Source organism: Neoarius graeffei, chromosome 15 (genome assembly GCF_027579695.1).
Source record: "Neoarius graeffei isolate fNeoGra1 chromosome 15, fNeoGra1.pri, whole genome shotgun sequence".
Lineage (NCBI taxonomy): Eukaryota > Metazoa > Chordata > Actinopteri > Siluriformes > Ariidae > Neoarius > Neoarius graeffei.
Genome location: NC_083583.1, coordinates 4,473,459 through 4,498,653, shown reverse-complemented (window position 1 = coordinate 4,498,653; position 25,195 = coordinate 4,473,459). Strand labels below are relative to the sequence as shown.

At 41.8% G+C, this 25,195-nt stretch overlaps 1 protein-coding gene across 10 annotated transcripts in view; it reads left to right on the top strand.

Moving 5' to 3' along the window:
* The window catches only part of plekha7b (pleckstrin homology domain containing, family A member 7b), a 248,422-nt gene that overhangs the window by 193,496 nt on the left and 29,731 nt on the right, over positions 1 to 25,195 (top strand). For 8 of the 10 annotated variants that reach the window (XM_060940780.1, XM_060940781.1, XM_060940778.1 and 5 more), the window contains 10 exons: positions 2,632 to 2,685; positions 8,752 to 8,823; positions 9,631 to 9,711; positions 10,534 to 10,683; positions 16,337 to 16,438; positions 17,645 to 17,813; positions 17,939 to 18,090; positions 19,982 to 20,273; positions 20,374 to 20,465; positions 22,186 to 22,422. In XM_060940780.1, coding sequence (XP_060796763.1) covers positions 2,632 to 2,685; positions 8,752 to 8,823; positions 9,631 to 9,711; positions 10,534 to 10,683; positions 16,337 to 16,438; positions 17,645 to 17,813; positions 17,939 to 18,090; positions 19,982 to 20,273; positions 20,374 to 20,465; positions 22,186 to 22,422 — 1,401 coding nt within the window. The remainder of the gene's footprint in view (positions 1 to 2,631; positions 2,686 to 8,751; positions 8,824 to 9,630; positions 9,712 to 10,533; positions 10,684 to 16,336; positions 16,439 to 17,644; positions 17,814 to 17,938; positions 18,091 to 19,981; positions 20,274 to 20,373; positions 20,466 to 22,185; positions 22,423 to 25,195) is intronic. The other 2 variants (XM_060940787.1, XM_060940779.1) reach the window with 1 other exon arrangement.

Here is a 25,195-nt window from a genome sequence, read left to right as displayed (position 1 = left end):
GTCTGCAATGAAATACAAGTCAAAGTACATTTACAAATCACAGGGTTTTAATTTTTTTTGTTTTTAATTTGCATTTTCCAGACCGTCCCAACTTTTTTTTCCTCTCTGATTTGGGGTTGTATTTTAAAAGTTTGTGTTTTTGCTAAAATAGACCTACACTTTTTTTTTTCTTTTGAGGGGTGCAAACTTTTGCACATGGCTATATTATAATGTACACACTGCAAAAAATGATGTCTTAGCAAGTGAAAATATCTTGAAAATAGTTGAAACGATCTAGCATTTCCTATAAGAAGAATAAAAGACACCAATTCTGAGATTATTAAACCTAGTTCTAGACTGCAACCAACTTATTAAAGATGTCTTATCAAGTAAAAATATTGGTCCATGCAGTAAGATAATTTCACTAGTATTGAGTCATTTTCTCCTCAAATTCAGTTTTCGTTTTTTGGCAGTGCAGTGTTCTACAGATGATAACTTTGCTTTGTAGGAATGATGTATGAATGGAAATTTTTGTAATTGGAAAGTCAGGATTCAGTTTAAAGTAAAAACTAAAATCATAAGAAATAGAGCAGCAGCTACAATTATTGACACCTTAACGATCTTTTGGCCGTTGCAAAACTAGAAAAGACATTCAGTACGTAAATTGTGCATGAATGATTACTCAAACTTCCACTGGAAAAAAAAAAGTTGATTCCCGATTACTTAGTGTGTCAGATCATGTGACACCTTTTCACAATTATCGACATCTAGATGATTATTTATTTAAAAAAAAAGATCGGTATGTGGTATTAAGTTAACAAACCATAGTTTTTATTTAAAATTTGTTTTACATCTACTTATATTTAGTAAAAAATATCTTTTATATAAATACACTACCGTTCAAAAGTTTGGGGTCACTTTGAAATGTCCTTATTTTTGAAAGAAAAGCACTGTTCTTTTCAATGAAGATCACTTTAAACTAATCAGAAATCCACTCTATACATTGCTAATGTGGTAAATGACTATTCTAGCTGCAAATGTCTGGTTTTTGGTGCAATATCTCCATAGGTGTATAGAGGCCCATTTCCAGCAACTCTCACTCCAGTGTTCTAATGGTACAATGTGTTTGCTCATTGCCTCAGAAGGCTAATGGATGATTAGAAAACCCTTGTACAATCATGTTAGCACAGCTGAAAACAGTTTAGCTCTTTAGAGAAGCTATAAAACTGACCTTCCTTTGAGCAGATTGAGTTTCTGGAGCATCACATTTGTGGGGTCGATTAAATGCTCAAAATGGCCAGAAAAATGTCTCGACTATATTTTCTATTCATTTTACAACTTATGGTGGTAAATAAAAGTGTGACTTTTCATGGAAAAAACACAAAATTGTCTGGGTGACCCCAAACTTTTGAACGGTAGTGTACATCAGTGTTTACGTAAATGAGGAAGTAATTCTAATGTTTGTAAACAGATGAACTGATAATGTTTAACCTGCGTCAGAAAATCTTTTTGTTCCACTTTCTGCCCACTTTCGAAGGATTTTCGTAGATCATATTTTGTTAATCATTCGTTGTTTGTATTTAATTTCTAGTTTTGTCGTTTCCCAATAAATGTCAACAGGGAATCGACATTGTAACCACATGAAATTCCAGGTCAAAGGTCGCAGGTCATTTCTCAAACCAAAATATAAAATGTCTACTGATATTGTAATATATGGTAGATATTTACAACAAACTGCAAAAAAAAAACCAAAAACAAATGTCAAGCATGTAATGTTTTATATGCTAGGAATTTAATTCTGGTCTAATTCTATTTATTGCAACAGGATTCCAAATACTCTATAAACATTTCATTCTGTTATGAATCGGGAAAAAAAAATTATAAATTAACAGCACCTTTTATTATTATTTTTTTTTAAAAAAAAGTACTTCATCTAATTCAAAAATGTTACACAAAGATTGATCCATAACAGTTGTAAATGTCACTTAATTCCACAGGGTGTCGATAACTGTGGACACCGGTGAAAGTGATCACTATTATCAACACCTCACGTGATTTCTCAAACGCGTGATTAGATGGAAAATGGCGACTGTCAAATGAAAGAGTAAGAAACAAAGTAGGTTTCGACAAGTTCATGAAACATTGGTGAATTTGATCAGTAAACTCATGTCCATGATCTTTCCACCATGCTTACCTGTGATGATAACGTCCGGGTTTCCCGAAAAATTGCTGATCGTGCTGAAAAAAATTCCATCAGGTAAATTCAGGTAACGAGTTGCGTCATCAGACAACAAGATCAAGGGGGGGCGGGTCTTCCAGTTGATTAATTAACCAATAATAACTGTTGTAACTGAAATTTGCGTTTGTAAAATTGTTTTTATTGGTAAATCTGAAGAGGTGTCGATAATTATGGACTGTCGATAACTGTAGCCGCCGCTCGATAATTTTTATCAAACAGCAGCATAATTAACCAGGTTTGAGTAAAATGCTCCTCCCATTCACTCCACCCCCCAAAAAAAGAAAAAACCCAATATTTTGTAATAATATTAAATGTAATAAGCTTGATTGAGATGCGCCAGTGTCTGTGTAGCATGTCCTGTATTCTTTACAACTTTCTGTCATGTGACCTGCTTCTTGTTTCCCTATATAAAGGCAGATGATACGTACATGCAGCTGAAGAAGGACCTGGAGTATCTTGACCTGAAGGTGAAATTCTTTATTTTCCACATTCGTTTTTACCTGTTTGTGTCTCTGGTTCTGTGGCGTCTCGTCTCGTCTCGTCCCGTTCCCCTGCAGGACGACGTCATGCTCGCCAGCTTTCAGTGCTCGATTAACGTTAAGGCTGTTATTGTTATTGTTAAAGTCTTAAAGCACGCACGATTATTGTGAATTTCCTGTCAGACAGCTGAGTTGGTACTGATCCCAGATCAGTATTCTGCACACTGAAAAGTGAATGTATAAGTGAAAGGACAAATATTGACCGTTAAGTGTGAATGTATGCCAGAGTAATGTTCTCTGTGCTGCACAGCTCGTCTCGGCGTTGTTGTCCAATGGAATTGAAGGTCAGAGATGTTGAAAAGCTCCTATTGAATGAATTTTCCTTTTCTTTTTCTCTCTACCCTTTTTTCGTCATGCTTCTAAAGCCTTTGCTCTTAATTGCCTTTGAATCCATTTTTTTTCATTCTCTTTCTTTCATCACGTCATGTTTGCAAACATATTTGGTCCCACTTCTTATTGACTGACTGTGAAAATGGTCCCTGTCTTCAAATCAAATGTCAAATAATTGTCATTTTTTTCACCTGCAAAATCTTAAACAGTCGCATATTTGCCACGTGCCGAGATGCAGCAACCGTCATTGTCATCACCGGCATTTAAAAAAAAAAAAAAAAGGCCCTTTAATATTTGAAGTCTCTCAAATACTTGGGTGCATACTTTGAAAATACTTTAACTTGTGATTATTGGTTCAACCTACACCTCTGACAAACGCATTCACAGCTTGGAGATTTTTTTTTTTCTTTTGATCCTGCATGACCTCATCTTTTATTGTCGTTTCAGTTGAGTGGGAAAAAAATGCATTCAATCAAAGCAGCACTCGTCGATTTGCTTCACAATGATCTGAGAAAACTCCTCTCAGTGCCGCGCATCTCGTTTGAATATATGGAAGTACATCGTTGTCAGGGTTTTTTTTTTTAATCAAAATAATTTAAAGTGAGACAGAAATCCAGCTGTTAAAGGAGCCAACAGTGGTACGGTGAAGTTTAAGAAGAACAAAAACAAATATCTACAAACGCCTGTCTTTAAAAAAAAAAAATTAAAATAAAAAAAAAACCCTTTTGTTCCATGAGAGATTTTTCTTCGCCGGAAAACAAATTCTGCAAGAAATAAATCAATGTTTAGCTTTGATTGTGACATAAAACACTCAGTGTCATGCTCATCTCATCATCTCTAGCCGCTTTATCCTGTTCTACAGGGTCGCGGGCGAGCTGGAGCCTATCCCAGCTGACTACGGGCGAAAGGCGGGGTACACCCTGGACAAGTCGCCAGGTCATCACAGGGCTGACACATAGACACAGACAACCATTCACACTCACATTCACACCTACGCTCAATTTAGAGTCACCAGTTAACCTAACCTGCATGTCTTTGGACTGTGGGGGAAACCGGAGCACCCGGAGGAAACCCACGCGGACACGGGGAGAACATGCAAACTCCGCACAGAAAGGCCCTCGCCAGCCACGGGGCTCGAACCCGGACCTTCTTGCTGTGAGGAGACAGCGCTAACCACTACACCACCGTGCAGCCCAGTGTCATGCTGTCATAGTTAAATAATCAACGACAGGGTGCTTGTGTTGAAGCAGATTTACTTGAAAAGATGTTGAATTTTTATCATTGTCCTGTAATAGTGTGTTATTTACTGAGCTCTACGTAAAAATCTGGAGAGCTCAGAGCCCATTCCCCGCTGTAGAGACAAGTGAAGCCATCTGGCCGCCATCTTACCGCTCACATCGTGTGTATTTGGCTTGTGTGTTAAACCGTTGTATCCGATCAAATTTGCCCCAGTAAAAGTATTTCCTGACTTTTTATCCCCTGCCGGCTGAGAGGCCCGAAGGGGGATTATGTCGTGGCGATGTCTGTCCATCCATCTGTCCGTCCTGGGAAGGGTGCTCACCTCTGAAATCAACTCCTCTCACAATTTTTGGAGGAATTTCACGAAGCTTGGTAAAAGGCCTTGTTATATGATGGTAATACGCATATTGCGATTTAATTTTGTTTGTGAAAAATTTCCCCAGAGTTTTGACCCTTGATTAAATAACTTGTACTTTGACAATTTCATGAGGGTGTACAGTGGGGCAAAAAAGTATTTAGTCAGTCACCAATTGTGCAAGTTCTCCCACTTAAAAAGATGAGAGAGGCCTGTAATTTTCATCATAGGTACACTTCAACTATGAGAGACAGAATGGGGGGAAAGAATCCAGGAAATCACATTGTAGGATTTTTAATGAATTAATTGGTAAATTCCTCGGTAAAATAAGCATTTGGTCACCTACGAACAAGCAAGATTTCTGGCTCTCACAGACCTGTAACAACTTCTTTAAGAGGCTCCTCTGTCCTCCACTCGTTACCTGTATTAATGGCACCTGTTTGAACTCGTTATCAGTATAAAAGACACCTGTCCACAACCTCAAACAGTCACACTCCAAACTCCACTATGGCCAAGACCAAAGAGCTGTCAAAGGACACCAGAAACAAAATTGTAGACCTGCACCAGGCTGGGAAGACTGAATCTGCAATAGGTAAGCAGCTTGGTGTGAAGAAATCAACTGTGGGAGCAATTATTAGAAAATGGAAGACATACAAGACCACTGATAATCTCCGTCGATCTGGGGCTCCACGCAAGATCTCACCCCATGGGGTCAAAATGATCACAAGAACGGTGAGCAAAAATCCCAGAACCACACGGGGGGACCTAGTGAATGACCTGCAGAGAGCTGGGACCAAAGTAACAAAGGCTACCATCAGTAACACACTACGCTGCCAGGGACTCAAATCCTGCAGTGCCAGACGTGTCCCCCTGCTTAAGCCAGTACATGTCCAGGCCCGTCTGAAGTTTGCTAGAGAGCATTTGGATGATCCAGAAGAGGATTGGGAGAATGTCATATGGTCAGATGAAACCAAAATAGAACTTTTTGGTAAAAAACTCAACTTGTTGTGTTTGGAGGAGGAAGAATGCTGAGTTGCATCCAAAGAACACCATACCTACTGTGAAGCATGGGGGTGGAAACATCATGCTTTGGGGCTGTTTTTCTGCAAAGGGACCAGGACGACTGATCCGTGTAAAGGAAAGAATGAATGGGGCCATGTATCGTGAGATTTTGAGTGAAAACCTCCTTCCATCAGCAAGGGCATTGAAGATGAAACGTGGCTGGGTCTTTCAGCATGACAATGATCCCAAACACACCGCCCGGGCAACGAAGGAGTGGCTTCGTAAGAAGCATTTCAAGGTCCTGGAGTGGCCTCGCCAGTCTCCAGATCTCAACCCCATAGAAAATCTTTGGAGGGAGTTGAAAGTCCGTGTTGCCCAGCGACAGCCCCAAAACATCACTGCTCTAGAGGAGATCTGCATGGAGGAATCGGCCAAAATACCAGCAACAGTGTGTGAAAACCTTGTGAAGACTTACAGAAAACGTTTGACCTCTGTCATTGCCAACAAAGGGTATATAACAAAGTATTGAGATGAACTTTTGTTATTGACCAAATACTTATTTTCCACCATAATTTGCAAATAAATTCTTTAAAAATCAGACAATGTGATTTTCTGGATTTTTTTTTCTCATTTTGTCTCTCATAGTTGAAGTGTACCTATGATGAAAATTACAGGCCTCTCTCATCTTTTTAAGTGGGAGAACTTGCACAATTGGTGACTGACTAAATACTTTTTTGCCCCACTGTACGTTCTTCTGAAATCAACTCCTCTCACAATTTGTGGAGGAATTTCACCAAACTTGACAGGATTCTTTTTTTTATAGGTTGGTAATATGCCTATTGCAATTCCGTTCAATTCAGTCGCATTTTACCAGAATTATGGCCGAGTTGCCAGCAGGGGATCTTGCGCTTTCGGAGCACTCTTGTTTTCTTTTGTACATGAAATCGGATGCCGTCCGGAAAGTTTGCCGTTGACCAGGAAATTTGACCAACCCTGATTTAAGAGTAGTCATCAATATACTTAATTTAATTTAAAATCATGTCATTAAAACGGACAATCATGTCCATTTTGTCAATTTGTCCAAATGGGTGTGACGTGTAGATCATCTACATTATCAACTGTGCTTCGCCTGAGGTCAATGAAAATAACTCCTGACCAAACTCGAATATTAACATCTCTCTTTTTATTTACATCCCTCACTGCCATTTCTGCCTCAGGCGATGGTCCTTCTTTCATTCAGGCTCCTGAGGCTAATTTACTCCATTTATTTTTCTTTCTGAATTTGAGCCGTTGAGTTTGAGCTCTCACATTCAGTATCAAACATGTCTAGACTTTGACTTTGATCCAGTCTGGGACATTTCCATCGAAAATCTGACAGTCACAGAGTTCATCCCAGATATCAATGTCAGATTGTCAACGAAAACAAAGACGATGAGACACATTTTCTGTTTGTTTTTTTTCCTTTGGCTCTTGCAGACCATCATAAAATGCTATAGAGGATGTGCAGTCACGTGACCCGTCCGTGTTTACTCCGCCATATTGGACGACTTCAGGATTGTTTACCTTGTGCGAGCGTAATGGATCCAGGGAGTAATCCCCAAGAAAATTCGGAAAATACCCCATCTACATCGCGCGATAACTTGTCTAAGTTTGTTCAGCATCTTGAAGGTGACGTGAGGCAGCGTTACGTGGAAAAGTGTTCCAGGTTGGGGATTGCAGATCCGTACAACTCCTTGTTCAGGGAAATTCGGAGCTGCGGTGCCGGCGATTTGCCCGATCTGGCCTACCACGACATTTACAATTTTCTTGTTAACCGTGAATCGTGTTACACTGGCAAAGCCCTCAAAGCTTACAAGAGCCTGGAAGCTTATAAATATTTTGTTGCGGGATGGGTATCCCAACTATACCTCTGGAAGGTTCCGAAGAAGAACGTCTACTTGATAACCTCACGGGTAAGTGGCATTAAGACGTTTATCATAAAGAGACTATGCAGGACGTTTTATCGTAAGAATGTTCGAAATCTAAACTCAGTTCCAGATAATGACAGGGTTGTAAATATGTACGTTAGAGATCAAGCGGACTGACGGCCACAAACACTGTACTGTCTAGTTTCTAAGTATGCAGTTATCATTCAATCTGAAAATCAACTTAACAGATGTACTAGGAGTATCGAATTAGAAGATTACACCTACCTGATATGAAGTGTTCACTACAAATTCGGCTGGTAGAACTGGGGTACCAGTTTTCTCTTCGCACAGCGGACACCCATTTTGCGCGTCTCTCCTCGTCTGCGGGGAATCTATAAAATGACACGCCCTCCTTTTGGCCCTGTCTATTGGTACAACCAAATGCTGAACAAGATATAACCATTCTCGAAAGATCTACTCCCACACACTTGATAATTAGAACGGGTTCGTCTAAGTTCTATGCGCGGCCTTGCCGTCCAAGATGGCAGATAAACAAATATCTCGTGACCTCGTGACATCACGTGCACGCTCTCTATAGGAGGTCCAGGCGAACAGCGCTGTGTAAAAATGATTACACGCTATCAATACTCACAGGTGAAATGTTCGTCCCGTCCACAGCCTTTGACTTGACGGTTTGTACACGTCACTGCTGCACGTGCAGGCATTCTTCTTGTAATTTTCCTTACCATCTACATAACTTGTCCAGTTTTGTGTAGCTTCCAGTAGCCTAAATAACCCTTCCGCTCTGAGATGTGAGTGGTAAGATGGCGGCCAAATGGCTTCACTCTGATGAGCCTATGAGCGCTCCGGATTTCTACGTAGAGCTCAGTGGTGTTATTCCTTTTATAGCACAGCAATTTGTCAGACGTTTACAATTTATATTCATTAAATAATGATGCATAACACTTAAGCATTTATAGTTACATTTGCTGCTGTTGTGGAACTTGCTGAGGAGATATAAGGAGGAATAAAACACACAGGGAGGTGCTGTTAAAAAGGAAAATAGTCCTTTTTTTTGGTACCAGTGACTCTGCATTATTATTTATTCTTAAAGCACAGTGCGTTGTTCCTGACATGTTTTCCTCACGTGGGGTTTAACAGGTCACCGGACGGGACATGCTGAAGGACAGTAGACCTCCACGGCCGGTCAAAATCGCCGAAAGCGACGCTGACGTAAGTGACAATTTCACATCTCTTTATTTTCACTCCTTTAACCATTTCTTTTGATTCTTTCCATTCTTTTTTTTTTTTAAATACAACAACAGCAGTGAGAGCATGGTCGAGTTCGTCTTCAGTATTGTGCTGAGATAAACACAGGGATTCGAAACTCACTGATGAAATGGAAAGTATTGACACGCTGCTGTTATTTTCTCTCAATGTATTAAGAAAAAACCACCACATACACGCAGCGGGAATTTTTTAAAAATATATTTTAAGCTCATACATTTTTCCGTTTGATTTTTGTATTTTCTCTCTGTGTTTGTTCTCTTTCACCGCTTTCGGTCTGATTGGAGGTAAATAATCTGAAATGCTCAGCTTTTCATCATTAAACATTGTTCCAGTTTAACAATTTATAAGAATTTTGCTGGTGGGTTTTTTGGCAGTCGTGAATTTTTAATGCTGTTAAAGCAACAATATCACGCAGTAAACTAACAACAGCTTAATAATTCATTGGACGGCATAATAAACAGAGCGCAGGGTGAAAAGTCTATAAACTCGGCTTTTCTGCCTTGCTTTGTGTGTGTGTGTGTGTGTTTAACCCAATTTTTGCAGTCTGTTTGTTTGTTCTGCAGTATAATATCACCAGAATTGTCATGAGGAGATTTGTGTTTTCTGGGTTTTATGGTAATGACAAAAGGAGGAGAAAAAAAAAGGACCCAAGCACTTGCTTTCTCTCTCTCTCTCTCTCTCTCTCTCGCGTGTGTGTCAAGGTTTCAGAGCTGCTTGTGTTTTATTTCCGTTTATTCAATTCTTTTTAAGGTGAAGCTGAGCAGATTGTGTGAACAAGACAAAATCCTTCAGGAGCTGGAGATGAAGATCCGCACGCTCAAAGAGGACAAGGTCTCACTCTTTACATTTCTACCCAAGCACTGATTTAATTCAGTAATGCAGCATTAACATTTTAGATTTTATATGCAATAATATAATCCTGAAATAAGTTTAGCACCAAAACAAGTAAAAGACTGAAGAACTCATGATACACATGATGACGTCTTGATTGTCTTAGGTCACGTTTAGATTATCGGTTAGGAAATGTTAAATGCAAAAAAAAAAAAAAAATCATTATTAACAATAGCATACTTTTTTAAAATGAATTTAATTAATACATATCATTAATCTTTTTTAATTAATTACTTTATTTTAAAAAATTGTAATGATCAGCTTCAGGTTTTATATATATATATATATATATATATATATATATATATATATATATATATATAAAATGTATGTGTTATGATTTTATATTAACAACAAAAAGTCTGATACTAATTTACGTTACAAATGTTAATCATTTCTACACAGTTTTCATGAAATTCATAAAAGTGAATCCAGTTGATCAATCTGATAAACTGTCCTGGAAAATCAACACGGGGAAAACACGAGTGCTGTACGACTGGAAATCTTAATCTTATTTTTAATCACATTTCTGTGTTGAAAGATTTTACCATCGCTGTTTTAATAATTTTACCATAAATCGAACAGCGATATTTAAACACTGTACACACCCATAAAGCATCTGGAAGCTTTTGCACTTTCTAAAGGATAAATTAAACTCTGATAATCACTGAGAAGGAGATGATGAGTTTTGTGGATATTAGATGCAATGTCTAGACAGATCTCTCTCTCTCTCTCTCTCTCTCTCTCTCTCTCTGACTGTAGGATAAGTTGGAGTCAGTTCTGGATGTGTCCCGTCAGCAGATGGAACAGTACCGGGATCAGCCGGCCCATGCTGAGAAAATCGCCTACCAGCAGAGACTGCTGCAGGAGGATGTCGTGCACATCAGGGCTGATATTTCCCAAGTGTCCACGGTGAGATCACGCGCACACACACACACACACACACACACACACACACACACACACACACACACACACACATATATACAGTGAGAGTAAAAAGTATTTGATCCCTTGCTGATTTTGTTGGTTTGCCCACTAATAAAGACATGATCATTCCATACTTTTAATGGTAAATGTATTCTAACATGGAGAGACAGAATATCAAAACGAAAATCCAGAAAAAAACTTTAAAGAATATATTTTAATTGATTTGTATTTCATTGAGGGAAATAAGTATTTGATCCCCTAGTATGCATTAGAAGTTCTGGCTTTCACAGACCAGTTAGACACTCCCAATCAACTTGTTACCTGAATTGAAGACACCTGTTCTAACTAATCACCTGTATGAAGGACACCTGTTCACAGAATCAGACAATCAGACAGATTCCAAACTCTCCAACATGGGTAAGACCAAAGAACTCTCTCAGGACCTCAGAGACAGGATTGTTGACCTGCACAAATCTGGAATGGGCTACAAAAACATTAGCAAGATGCTGGGTATTAAAGTAACAACCATTGGTGCAATTGTGAGAAAATTTAAGAAGTATAACATGACCATCAGTAGACCTCGGTCTGGTGCTCCACAGAAGATTTCACCTCGTGGGGTGGCAATGATCATGAGAACTGTGAGAAATCGGCCTGCAACCACACAGCGGGAGTTAGTGAATGACCTCAAGGCAGCTGGGACCACAGTCACCAGGAAAACAATTGGCAACACTTTGCGCCGTAATGGATTAAAATCCTGCAGTGCCCGAAAGGTACCCCTGCTTAAGAAGGCACATGTGGAGGCCCGCCTAAAGTATGCCAATGATCACCTCAAAGATGTACAAAGTGATTGGGAGAAGGTTCTGTGGTCAGACGAGACCAAAATTGAACTATTTGGCCTAAACTGTACTCGTCATGTGTGGAGGAAGAAAAATGCTGCCTATGACCCCAGGAACACTGTGCCCACCATCAAGCACAGAGGTGGAAGCATTATGTTTTGGGGGTGTTTCTCTGCCAAGGGCACAGGGCTACTTCACCGCATCAGTGGGAAGATGGATGGAGCCATGTACCGTGCAGTCCTGAGGGACAACCTCCTCCCCTCTGCCAGGAAGTTGAAAATGGGCCGTGGTTGGGTCTTCCAACATGACAACGACCCGAAGCATACAGCAAAGGCAACAAAGGAGTGGCTCAAGAAGAACCACATTAAGGTCATGGAGTGGCCCAGCCAGTCTCCAGACCTCAATCCAATCGAAAATCTATGGAGGGAGCTGAAGGTCCGAGTTGCCAAGCGACAGCCCACCAACCTTAATGATTTAGAGAGGATCTGCAAAGAAGAGTGGGCCAAAATTCCCCCTGACGTGTATGCTAACCTTGTGGTTAACTACAACAAACGTCTGTCCGCTGTGCTTGCAAACAAAGGCTTTGCCACCAAGTATTAAATGCTTTTGGCTAGAGGGATCAAATACTTATTTCCCTCAATGAAATACAAATCAATTAAAATATATTCTTTAAAGTTATTTTCTGGATTTTCGTTTTGATATTCTGTCTCTCCATGTTAGAATACATTTACCATTAAAAGTATAGAATGATCATGTCTTTATTAGTGGGCAAACCAACAAAATCAGCAAGGGATCAAATACTTTTTACAACCCCGATTCCAAAAAAGTTGGGACAAAGTACAAATTGTAAATAAAAACGGAATGCAATGATGTGGAACTTTCAAAATTCCATATTTTATTCAGAATAGAACATCGATGACATATCAAATGTTTAAACTGAGAAAATGTATCATTTAAAGAGAAAAATTAGGTGATTTTTAAATTTCATGACAACAACACATCTCAAAAAAGTTGGGACAAGGCCATGTTTCCCACTGTGAGACATCCCCTTTTCTCTTTACAACAGTCTGTAAACGTCTGGGGACTGAGGAGACAAGTTGCTCAAGTTTAGGGATAGGAATGTTAACCCATTCTTGTCTAATGTAGGATTCTAGTTGCTCAACTGTCAGGTCTTTTTTGTCGTATCTTCCGTTTTATGATGCGCCAAATGTTTTCTATGGGTGAAAGATCTGGACTGCAGGCTGGCCAGTTCAGTACCCGGACCCTTCTTCTACGCAGCCATGATGCTGTAATTGATGCAGTATGTGGTTTGGCATTGTCATGTTGGAAAATGCAAGGTCTTCCCTGAAAGAGACGTCGTCTGGATGGGAGCATATGTTGCTCTAGAACCTGGATATACCTTTCAGCATTGATGGTGTCTTTCCAGATGTGTAAGCTGCCCATGCCACACGCACTAATGCAACCCCATACCATCAGAGATGCAGGCTTCTGAACTGAGCGCTGATAACAACTCGGGTCGTCCTTCTCCTCTTTAGTCCGAATGACACGGCGTCCCTGATTTCCATAAAGAACTTCAAATTTTGATTCATCTGACCACAGAACAGTTTTCCACTTTGCCACAGTCCATTTTAAATGAGCCTTGGCCCAGAGAAGACGTCTACGCTTCTGGATCATGTTTAGATACGGCTTCTTTTTTGAACCACAGAATTTTAGCTGGCAGCGGCGGATGGCACGGTGAATTGTGTTCACAGATAATGTTCTCTGGAAATATTCCTGAGCCCATTTTGTGATTTCCAATACAGAAGCATGCCTGGATGTGATGCAGTGCCGTCTAAGGGCCCGAAGATCACGGGCACCCAGTATGGTTTTCCGGCCTTGACCCTTACACGCAGAGATTCTTCCAGATTCTCTGAATCTTTTGATGATATTATGCACTGTAGATGATGATATGTTCAAACTCTTTGCAATTTTACACCGTTGAACTCCTTTCTGATATTGCTCCACTATTTGTCGGCGCAGAATTAGGGGGATTGGTGATCCTCTTCCCATCTTTACTTCTGAGAGCCGCTGCCACTCCAAGATGCTCTTTTTATACCCAGTCATGTTAATGACCTATTGCCAATTGACCTAATGAGTTGCAATTTGGTCCTCCAGCTGTTCCTTTTTTGTACCTTTAACTTTTCCAGCCTCTTATTGCCCCTGTCCCAACTTTTTTGAGATGTGTTGCTGTCATGAAATTTCAAATGAGCCAATATTTGGCATGAAATTTCAAAATGTCTCACTTTCGACATTTGATATGTTGTCTATGTTCTATTGTGAATACAATATCAGTTTTTGAGATTTGTAAATTATTGCATTCCGTTTTTATTTACAATTTGTACTTTGTCCCAACTTTTTTGGAATCGGGGTTGTACTCTCACTGTATGTGTGTGTGTGTGTGTGTATATATATATATGTTAGAAATCTCCACCAAGGTCAGACTGGTATATTAAGGTGATTTTTGTAGATGTGTGCATCATGAGTCCAGTGTAGCAGAAGTTCATTCTGAGAGATGCAGCGATTTGAAACAAGAGTCCATCCAAACCAGGGCTTTGAACCAGAATTTTTTTCCTATTGGTTCGTTCCGAACAGAAACAGAATTTTAACATTTCCGGTTTTGGGTTCCACCATTAAATAAACGTTCCCGAACCGGTTAGAACAAAAAAAATTTCGTTCCCGGAACGGTTAATTACGTTCCCTGTCAGCTGTTTAACAAATGGCTATAAAATTATGTCTCTGTCTCATCCAGCTTAAGCCAAATGTAGGCTAATTCTATTACAACCTTCATTAAATAAGACAAGAAATAATTCAAAACAATTATTATTTCAAATGTTGGCGATTTGGATTCTCAGTATGTCTTCCCATCTACACAAACAGAAAAAGTGCCAAAAATGAAAGAGAATTCGTTTAGTGTGTTACCAAAGGCTAGTCAGGCCCTATGCACTGATAGGCTAACAGAGGTTAACGTCATTTAATGTTCGCGAGCCTCTCATTAACGTGGACAAATATATTGATATCGTGTTTGAAATTGACGTTTTCGAATAACGATAGACTGCAATATTTACCTCTTATTTAAGATGTGGAGACGTGATAGTAGTCCACCCTCCCGCTCTCTCCATTCAGTCAGCGAACGTCACACAGGAAGTGAACCCCAGCGGGTCATAGAAACTTGCGCAGGAGAAGAATGACTTTTTTATTTGTAGGCTACGGAAACTTTGAGGAACGAAATAAAAACCGGTATTAACCGGTTACCATTATTTTTAATAAGCGTTTCTGTTCCGGAACATAAAAAATAATAAAGTTTCTGGTTTCGTTTCTGTTCCATGTGAAATAGAAAAAGTTCCCGGTTTTCATTTTCGTTCCTTGAACCGGTTCAAAGCCCTGCTCAAAACTGACCCTCGTATCACTTTTCTGTTTTCACCATAAATACATTCCTTAATCTGTAATGTATCCGTCACAAAAATATTACCAAGATGGCTGCCGAGTGGTGAGGGTGGTATGTCCCTGATGCGGGTGGAATACTGAAGTGCGGCAGGCGGGAAACGAGGTGAACGCAGATTTTATTTTGCGGTTTTCTTGACTTCTTTTGCTTTTCAGCTTTTCTTTGTTTCACAGTCTCACTCTCAGACACATACACGCAGCCGTGCTCTGGTCAGGAGAGAGCCTCTCTCTTCACTCTCTCACTCCTTTTCTACCTTCCATCATTACTGTAAAACACACACACACAACATTAATCGACAACAGGTGTACTGACTTGGCCACTCACCCTCCCTGGTCCCATCTGCCATGGTGGCACGGTGGTGTAGTGGTTAGCGCTGTCGCCTCACAGCAAGAAGGTTCTGGGTTCGGGCCCACTGGCCAACAGGGGCCTTTCTGTGTGGAGTTTGCATGTTCTCCCCGTGTCAGTGTGGGTTTCCTCCGGGTGCTCCGGTTTCCCCCACAGTCCAAAGACATGCAGTGAGGTTAACATGGGACGGCCTCGGGCTGAAGTGCCCAAGAGTGGCAGCGTGCATGTACACAGCAGCTTTGCTCTCCTATGATGAACTATATTTTGTTGTACATTTGTGCAGTGACAGCCATTCTCCTGCTTCTTCATTCACAAACTGACGCTTGGCCACGCCTCTGCTGCCACAGTGAGACTTGTCCTTTCCTTAAGCCTGTTCACTTAATGACTTCAGCATGCACATAACCCGACTCTGAACACGAGGAACTTCTCATCTCATCTCATTATCTGTAGCCGCTTTATCCTGTTCTACAGGGTCGCAGGCAAGCTGGATCCTATCCCAGCTGACTACGGGCGAAAGGCGGGGTACACCCTGGACAAGTCGCCAGGTCATCACAGGACTGACACATAGACACAGACAACCATTCACACTCACATTCACACCTACGCTCAATTTAGAGTCACCAGTTAACCTAACCTGCATGTCTTTGGACTGTGGGGGAAACCGGAGCACCCGGAGGAAACCCACGCGGACACGGGGAGAACATGCAAACTCCACACAGAAAGGCCCTCGCCGGCCACGGGGCTCGAACCCAGGACCTTCTTTCTGTGAGGCGACAGCGCTAACCACTACACCACCGTGCCGCCCGCATTCGTTAATTGTACATCAAAAAAATTAGTGGCGTTCTGAACGCGCATCTTCGACAGCCCGACTTATGATTTACGATTTTGCAGATTCTGAGGAAAATGTAAAATGGCATCCAGGTGCGAGCAGGTACGCGGGCTGTTCTGAACACAGGTGTGTTGTGTTGATCAGGAGATGGAGAAGGCGTGGACGGAATACAGCAGGTTGGAGGCGGATGTGGAGAGATTGCGATCGGCGTTGCAGGAGCAGATGAACCGCAGCAGCCTCTCGCAGGTCCATACATCACACCACGGCTTTTTCAACACACTCCCCATCCCAAATTTTTCCAACTTTACAAATGCTTTTCTTTAAAATATAATCATTTTAAATTGAGTCCTTGAACTAGAACAGTCGCTCTGACTATGTTAAAAGCTCAGATGCCTTTTGAAATACCTTTTTTTCCTTTTATATATGTTGAAAATATTTGGTCCCACTTGACATTGAGTCTGAGAAAGAGATATTCATCATAACCAGAAATGCTGTGAACAGTGAAGTGTTGCTGTCTTCTTCTCTGTAGTATGTTTTTGGTATGACGACCAAAAAAAAAAAATCTCTTCTTTATTGATTTTATTCATTTATCACTTTTACGATAAAGCACGTGGTCACTGATTCGGTCCTTGGTTCCACTTCTGATGAGGTTGGATCTAAGAGAAATGTACGCTAGGTGTTTGAGGGATTAACAGGACTGTTTCTTGTTTCTTAATTAAACATGGCACAAAAACCATCTTTAACTGATCCAAGAATAACAGCTTCAGTTAAAGTCTTTATTTTTATGTCCTTGATGACGTGGTACTAGATTTTATTCTCAGGGAGGTGAAGAAGAACCTGAACTCGGAGAACACCTTTTCATCATGAGCCTTTAGATGCTATATGAGGAACAACTAACTGATTGGCTGGTCGCCTCTGCCAAGAGGTTACGCGTTTTTTTTTTTTTATATATATAAATATTATCTTTCTACAAGATAATTTTCCCAAGCATCCCTGAATGATTTGTGTATTAATTGTGGCAGGTTCTAAACAAAAATTTACACTTAACCATCCTTCTATTCAAAGCATGTTGTTACCAGACTACATTGTGTGATGGAAGAATTGTTTAGTGTGAATATTATTAATAAATAACTGCATTTTTATTATTAAACACTGGATTTTATATCACTGTTTTATAAAAGAAGCAAGCCTCTTGAGGTCATGCCTTAGTGATTTTATATCTGTGATAAATCGTAATGCACTTTATTTATTTTTATTTTGCGATGACCAGCTCAGTCTGACAAACCTGAGAATAAAAGAGACTCCAAATGTGTCCCAGATCCTCGATACCTACAGTAACTCCAATCCAGTTAAACATCCCAGGAAGCCCACAGTGCTGTCCAAATTTTAAGTGTAGAGGTGCCAGTAGTTTTGAAACCAGAAGAGAAGATGTTTTTGTGTTGCCCCTCTCAGCAGGAGAAAGGCCAACTGAGGAAGGAGCTGTGGCGCATCGAGGATGTGATGGCGGGTCTGAGCGCGAGCAAAGCGAACTACAAAATGATCGTTGACTCCGTGCAGAACCCAGGTGAGCGCAGGGCAGCCCCCCTGGTCATCGCCCCCACACACCGGAGCCACGCCCAAGGTACTCACAACCGTCTCTCAGGCATTCTGTAGTGTTCAGCTGAGTGTGCTTGCATTCACTGTGTGTGTGTGTGTGTGTGTGTGTGTGTGTGTGTGTGTGTGTGTGTGTGTGTGTGTGAGAGACAGAGAGGAAACTCGTGCCTTCAGCGTTGTCTCCATCTGTGCCTTCTATCCTGGTGGGAGAACCGAAACCAGCCCAGTCGAGTCCTCACCTCAGTCCAGTGCAGCCCGGCGTTCAGACCTTTCAGTTCTCACAAAGTCTCCACAAGCCAGTGTGGGTAAGAAACTTCTATGTTCTGACACTCGACTGTATGAATGGTGTAACAGTGGTATATTTTCAGGTTTGTTGGCCTTAATTTCGTGCTCATGAATGAAGGAATATGGGTGAAGTGACACAACCCAGAATTCCACATGATGCGATACAATACAGTATTGATCCATTACGATATAATACAGTATCATATGATACAATACAATATGATCCGATCCAATATAATACAATACAGTATGATCTGATACAATACAATACAGTATCATATGATACAATACTTTATGAGCCAGGCCAGTACAGTGCAGAATGATCTGATTTGATACAATGCAGTATGATCGATACAATACAGTATCATACGATCCAATCCGATATGATATACAGTATGATATGAAACAATACAGAATGATCTGATCCGATATGATATCATACAATACAATATGATACAATACAGTATGATCTGATACGATATCGTACAATACAGTATGATCTGATAAGATACAATACAGTACGATCCGATACGATATCGTACAATACAGTATGATCCGGTACGGTACAATACAGTACGATCCGATACGATATTGTACAATACAGTATGAGCCGGTACGGTACAATACAGTATGATCCGATACGATGTACAATACAGTATGATCCGATACGATATTGTACAATACAGTATGATCCGATACGATATTGTACAATACAGTATGATCCGGTACGGTACAATGCAGTATGATCTGGTACGATATTGTACAATACAGTATGATCCTATACGATATTGTACAATACAGTATGATCTGGTACGGTACAATACAGTATGATACAATATTGTACAATACAGTATGATCCAGTATGATATTGTACAATACAGTATCCGATACGGTACAATACAGTATGATACGATTCGAGCTGATACAATACAGTTTGATCTGATATGATATTGTACAATACAGTATGATCCGGTACGGTACAGTATGATCTGATATGATACAATATGATCCAATCTGATATGATTTAGATTATTATATAATATAATGCCAGTGAATCTGCTACGATATGATATTTTGATTTTATTTCGTAGCCTCTGATCGATATGTGATTGTTCAGAGTCTGAGGTAATCCTACCATTAATTCACGAATAATAACTGTATTATGGGTAAATCACTAAATTATTTACACACCAGTTTAAAAATCTTTTTTACGCACCAGTTATCTTTCCTTTTTTATCATTGTTTCCAGGATTCATTTCAATACTTGCCCTTTAAATCAATGCATCAATCCCAGTCTTTCAATCGTTACACCTCTAATTACCCCAGACACATCACCACAGCTGGATTCTTCACACTCGGCGTTCCCTGAAGCTCTGACCGTCACTGTAACTGTTGCAGCTGTTCCTACTTCTGGCCTCCTGTTGGACCACATCATTAACTCGTTAGAGACAACAAAGATTTTTAATCATCTGATTTGTTTCCACTCTGCTGAAGTATCACTAACACATCATAAAACTCATATTCACTCACTAACCGGACAAATCTTTCACCAACGCCCTGTCCTCCATCTTGGTTTTTCAGTTTTATTCCCCGAGCTGTGACCTGATTGGTCAGTGCATGTAATGTGTGTTAACTAGGGGAAAAAAATCCAAAGGCAAAATTAATGGGAGGAGCCGATTTGATTATCATGACAGCATCATTAACCACACGTCCTGGTAAACCACTTGATAATGTATTCGTGTTAGCCCCGCCTCTTTTTTGTTTACTCCACTATTCATCAGGTTACCTTCCACACTGATGGGGGAAAAATGATTTTTATATATAGGTTGTGATCTAATAATTTACAATTTTTATTAATTTTTTTATTAAATTGATTGAAAAAGGAAAAGAAAAAGTTTGGACTCTTTCCAGGCTGAAGAAGATGCTCCACCCAGACCTCCCCTCCCCCACCTCTACAGTCCAGATGACCAACCTCCGGCCGTCCCACCCCTTCCCAAAGAGACCTCCGTCATCCGCCACACATCCGTCCGCGGCCTCAAGCGCCAATCTGACGAGCGTAAACGTGACCGTGAGATTGGACAGTACCCCAACGGAGAGAAGGTGGAACTGCGGACGTTCCTCAGTGAACCTGAACTTCTGGGAGTCATGGGACACATGAGTGGTTTGGGGCAAGATGGAGGCTACCAGACCTTACCAAGCAGAGGTAACGTTAATGTGCTGTGCCGTTGCCATGGTGATGAATCAGAACGCTGTATAACGTGTGCACAGTTGCTGGTTAAACCTGATTCTGGTCTCATCACCAGGTGTCACAGGTTCTTCATCTAGACTCCATCCGTACATGAACATTTCCTCATACGTCACCCTGCGGAGAGGAACCGACACGTCCAGCTTTAAGGTACAACTCCAAACTGGGACAACCACGAAGGAGCACAGACCATAATAATCACCCTAGGACATGTTTCCATGGAGCGGAGAAAGAAAACAGGATTTAGATTTGTTTTAAAATAATGAGCAAATACAACAAAGACGAAAAACTAGCAACAGGTGAAAATAAATTAAATAAATGGTGCAGCGAGACCGCATGAAATAATTCATTCTCTTTTTCTTTCCCCACATTTTCCACTTGTTTGTCTTTTCCCCACCTCCTCTTCCTCCTCCTTATTCTTTCATTTCCTTCCTCTTTCTTTCTTTCTTTCTTTCTTTCTTTCTTTCTTTCTTTCTTTCTTTCTTTCTTTCTTTCTTTCTTTCTTTCCCCTTGGTTTCCTCACTTCCTCCTCTTGACTTCCTTTCTCTCCCTGTTCACATTCTTCTTCTTCATTTTTCTTTCTTTCTTTCTTTCTTTCTTTCTTTCTTTCTTTCTTTCTTTCTTTCTTTCTTTCTTTTTCCACCCTTTCCCCTTGGTTTCCTCACCTCTTCCTCTTCCTTTGACTTCTTTTTTTCCATTTCCTTCCTTTTTTCCCTTCATCTCTGCTTTTTCTTTCTTTCTTTCTTTCTTTCTTTCTTTCTTTCTTTCTTTCTTTCTTTCTTTCTTTCTTTCTTTCTTTCTTTCTTTCTTTCTTTCCCCTTGGTTTCCTCACTTCTTCCTCTTGACTTCTTTTTCATTTCCTTCCTTTTTTCTTTCCCTTTCTCTCCCTTTTCACATTCTTCTTCATTTTCTCTTTCTTTCTTTCTTTCTTTCTTTCTTTCTTTCTTTCTTTCTTTCTTTCTTTCTTTCTTTCTTTCTTTTTCCACCCTTTTCCCTTGGTTTCCTCACCTCTTCCTTTGACTTCTTTTTTTCCCATTTCCTTCCTTTTTTCCCTTCATCTCTGCATTTTTACATTCTTTCTTTCTTTCTTTCTTTCTTTCTTTCTTTCTTTCTTTCTTTCTTTCTTTCTTGGTTTCACATTCTTCTTCATTTTTCATTTTCTTTCTTTCTTTCTTTCTTTCTTTTTCTTTCTTTCTCTTTCTTTCTTTATTTCTTTCTTTCTTTCTTTTTCCACCCTTTCCCCTTGGTTTCCTCACCTCTTCCTCTGACTTCTTTTTTTTCCATTTCCTTCCTTTTTTCCCTTCATCTCTGCTTTTTCTTTCTTTCCCCTTGGTTTCCTCACTTCTTCCTCTTGACTTCTTTTTCATTTCCTTCCTTTTTTCTTTCCCTTTCTCTCCCTTTTCACATTCTTCTTCATTTTTTCTTTCTTTCTTTCTTTTTCCACCCTTTTCCCTTGGTTTCCTCACCTCTTCCTTTGACTTCTTTTTTTCCATTTCCTTCCTTTTTTCCCTTCATCTCTGCATTTTTACATTCTTTCTTTCTTTCTTTCTTTCTTTCTTTCTTTCTTTCTTTCTTTTTTCTTTCTCCTTGTTTGTTTCTTCCTCTACCTCTTTTCTTCTTCTCCTTTCTTTTGTTTCCTTATTTTTTCTTACCCTTTATGTCTTCCTTTTTACATTTTTCTTCATCTTTCTTTCCTTACCCACCTTTTCCCCTTGTTTATCTCCCCCCCACCACCTGCTTCTTCTTCTTCTTCTTCTTCTTCTTCTTCTTCTTTTTCTTCTATTTTCTTTCTCTTTCTATTTTTTGTCTTTTCCTCCACCCACTTGTCGTCTCCTCCTCCTCCTCTTCACCCCTGAACTCTGTTGCCCAGGAGAGACCAAAGAGTGCCTTGGAGCGTCTGTACTCCTCCGAAGCGCCGCTGCAGCACCAGCAGCTGCAGCAGCAGCGAGGTCGCATGAGCGCTGATGAGCAGCTGGAGAGGATGAAACGCCACCAGAAGGCACTGGTGCGAGAACGCAAGCGCACACTGAGCCAGGGCGAGCGCCAGGCCTCTTCATCTCGCCCTCCTTCCTCTTCCTCACGGCCCGTTTCCGCAGACCTGGGATCAGTACGTTAGAGCTCAGCTCTTTATCACACAAACCACATGAACGCCACGTGATATTTAACAATAAACTGCTAACATGTTTAGCTTTAGCAAAACCAGCGAGCGACTGAAGTGGGAGGCTTTAGCAGGTGAGTGAGGGTTCGGGGGAAGTGTCAGAAACAGGAAGTGAGGTCAGCGAGTGGACAGAAAGGGCTTCACAGGACGGGTTTGTGAATGTTGTGAATGTAGAAACGAGGGATGTGACGAGGTTTTCCGTGCATGGAATTAAAGAAGGAAACAAGTGCCTTGATTTTCACGATGCCAATGAACAACAAAGCGCTCTCTTCTGCGAGAGGTGTAATTATTTAATGATTTTATTAAACACAAAGCACAGCTACTAATGATGACGTGTTTAAATCATAACATTGTTATAACGAGTTTAACAACGTGATTCTGCGCTTTCAGAGTGGTGTTGCTGTGTGAGGCTTAACCAATCGTGTGCGTGCGTGTGTGTGCGTGTGCGTGCGTGTGTGTGCGTGCGTGCTCACTCCTGGAGGGTTGGAGGATGAGTTGATGGTGTGATGTTTTGTCAGGGGGCCGAAATGTAAGCAGAAATACTCCGGAGATTTTTATCCTGAACTCCACCCACTGGGTCTGAGACGCCACAGAGGGGGAGGGGAGGGGAGGGGGAGGAAAAGAAAGAACAAGAAGAAAGATAGAAAATTAAGGAAAGAAATCATTGTAAAGAACAAGACAAAGAAAAGGAAGGAAGAAAGTATGCAAGAAAGATGTTTTGTTCTTTACGGTGTTCTTTCTTTCTTGTTTCTGATTGTGTTGATGCGGGTTCAGGTGAAAATCGTTGGAGTATTTCTTAAATTCATCAATAGTTTTTGACACTGATGCTAACAGCGCTAAGCGCTAATGCACTGCCATGGAAGCGATAACTTCGTTTCCTGTTCAGAGGCTTCAGCTCACAAATCAGCTTTCAGACATCAGTAATGCATCGGCTGCTACAGTGAGCTTCACTCCGGTAAAACCACAGCACGAGCTTCAGCTGCTTCTGCTACAGCCTCATTGTGCTTACGTCGTTCACCACGCTCAACTTTATTCCCGCGTCGTTCACCACGCTCAACTTTATTCCCGCGTCGTTCACCACGCTCAACTTTATTCCCGCGTCGTTCACCACGCTCAACTTTATTCCCGCGTCGTTCACCACGCTCAACTTTATTCCCGCGTCGTTCACCACGCTCAACTTTATTCCCGCGTCGTTCACCACGCTCAACTTTATTCCCGCGTCGTTCACCACGCTCAACTTTATTCCTGCGTCGTTCACCATGCTCAACTTTATTCCTGCGTCGTTCGCAAAACTCAACTTTATTCCCGCGTCGTTCACCATGCTCAACTTTATTCCCATGTCGTTCACCACGCTCAACTTTATTCCTGCGTCGTTCGCAAAACTCAACTTTATTCCCGCGTCGTTCACCACGCTCAACTTTATTCCTGCGTCGTTCGCAAAACTCAACTTTATTCCCGCGTCGTTCACCATGCTCAACTTTATTCCCATGTCGTTCACCACGCTCAACTTTATTCCTGCGTCGTTCGCAAAACTCAACTTTATTCCCGCGTCGTTCACCACGCTCAACTTTATTCCCATGTCGTTCACCACGCTCAACTTTATTCCTGCGTCGTTCGCAAAACTCAACTTTTATTCCCGCGTCGTTCACCACGCTCAACTTTATTCCCGCGTCGTTCACCACGCTCAACTTTATTCCCGCGTCGTTCACCACACTCAACTTTATTCCCGCGTCGTTCACCACGCTCAACTTTATTCCCGCGTCGTTCACCACGCTCAATTTTATTCCCGCGTCGTTCGCAAAACTCAACTTTATTCCTGCGTCATTCTCCACGCTCTGTTTTAGTCCCGCGTCGTTTGCCACGCTCGGTTTTAGTCCCGCGTCGTTCGCCACGCTCGGCTTTAGGTCCCGCGTTGTTCGCCACGCTCGGCTTTAGGTCCCGCGTCGTTCGCCACGCTCGGCTTTAGGTCCCGCGTCGTTCGCCACGCTCGGCTTTAGGTCCCGCGTCGTTCGCCACGCTCGGCTTTAGGTCCCGCGTCGTTCTCCACGCTCGGCTTTAGGTCCCGCGTCGTTCTCCACGCTCGGCTTTAGGTCCCGCGTCGTTCTCCACGCTCGGCTTTAGGTCCCGCGTCGTTCTCCACGCTCGGCTTTAGGTCCCGCGTCGTTCTCCACGCTCGGCTTTAGGTCCCGCGCCGTTCGCCACGCTCGGTTTTAGGTCCCGCGCCGTTCGCCACGCTCGGTTTTAGGTCCCGCGCCGTTCGCCACGCTCGGTTTTAGTCCCACGCCGTTCGCCACGCTCGGTTTTAGTCCCGCGTCGTTCGCCACGCTCGGTTTTAGTCCCGCGTCGTTCGCCACGCTCGGTTTTAGTCCCGCGTCGCTCGCCACGCTCGGTTTTAGGTCCCGCGTCGTTCTCCACGCTCGGCTTTAGGTCCCGCGCCGTTCGCCACGCTCGGCTTTAGGTCCCGCGCCGTTCGCCACGCTCGGCTTTAGGTCCCGCGCCGTTCGCCACGCTCGGCTTTAGGTCCCGCGTCGTTCGCCACGCTCGGCTTTAGGTCCCGCGTCGTTCAGCACGCTCGGCTTTAGGTCCCGCGTCGTTCGCCACGCTCGGCTTTAGGTCCCGCGTCGTTCGCCACGCTCGGCTTTAGGTCCCGCGTCGTTCGCCACGCTCGGCTTTAGGTCCCGCGTCGTTCGCCACGCTCGGTTTTAGGTCCCGCGCCGTTCGC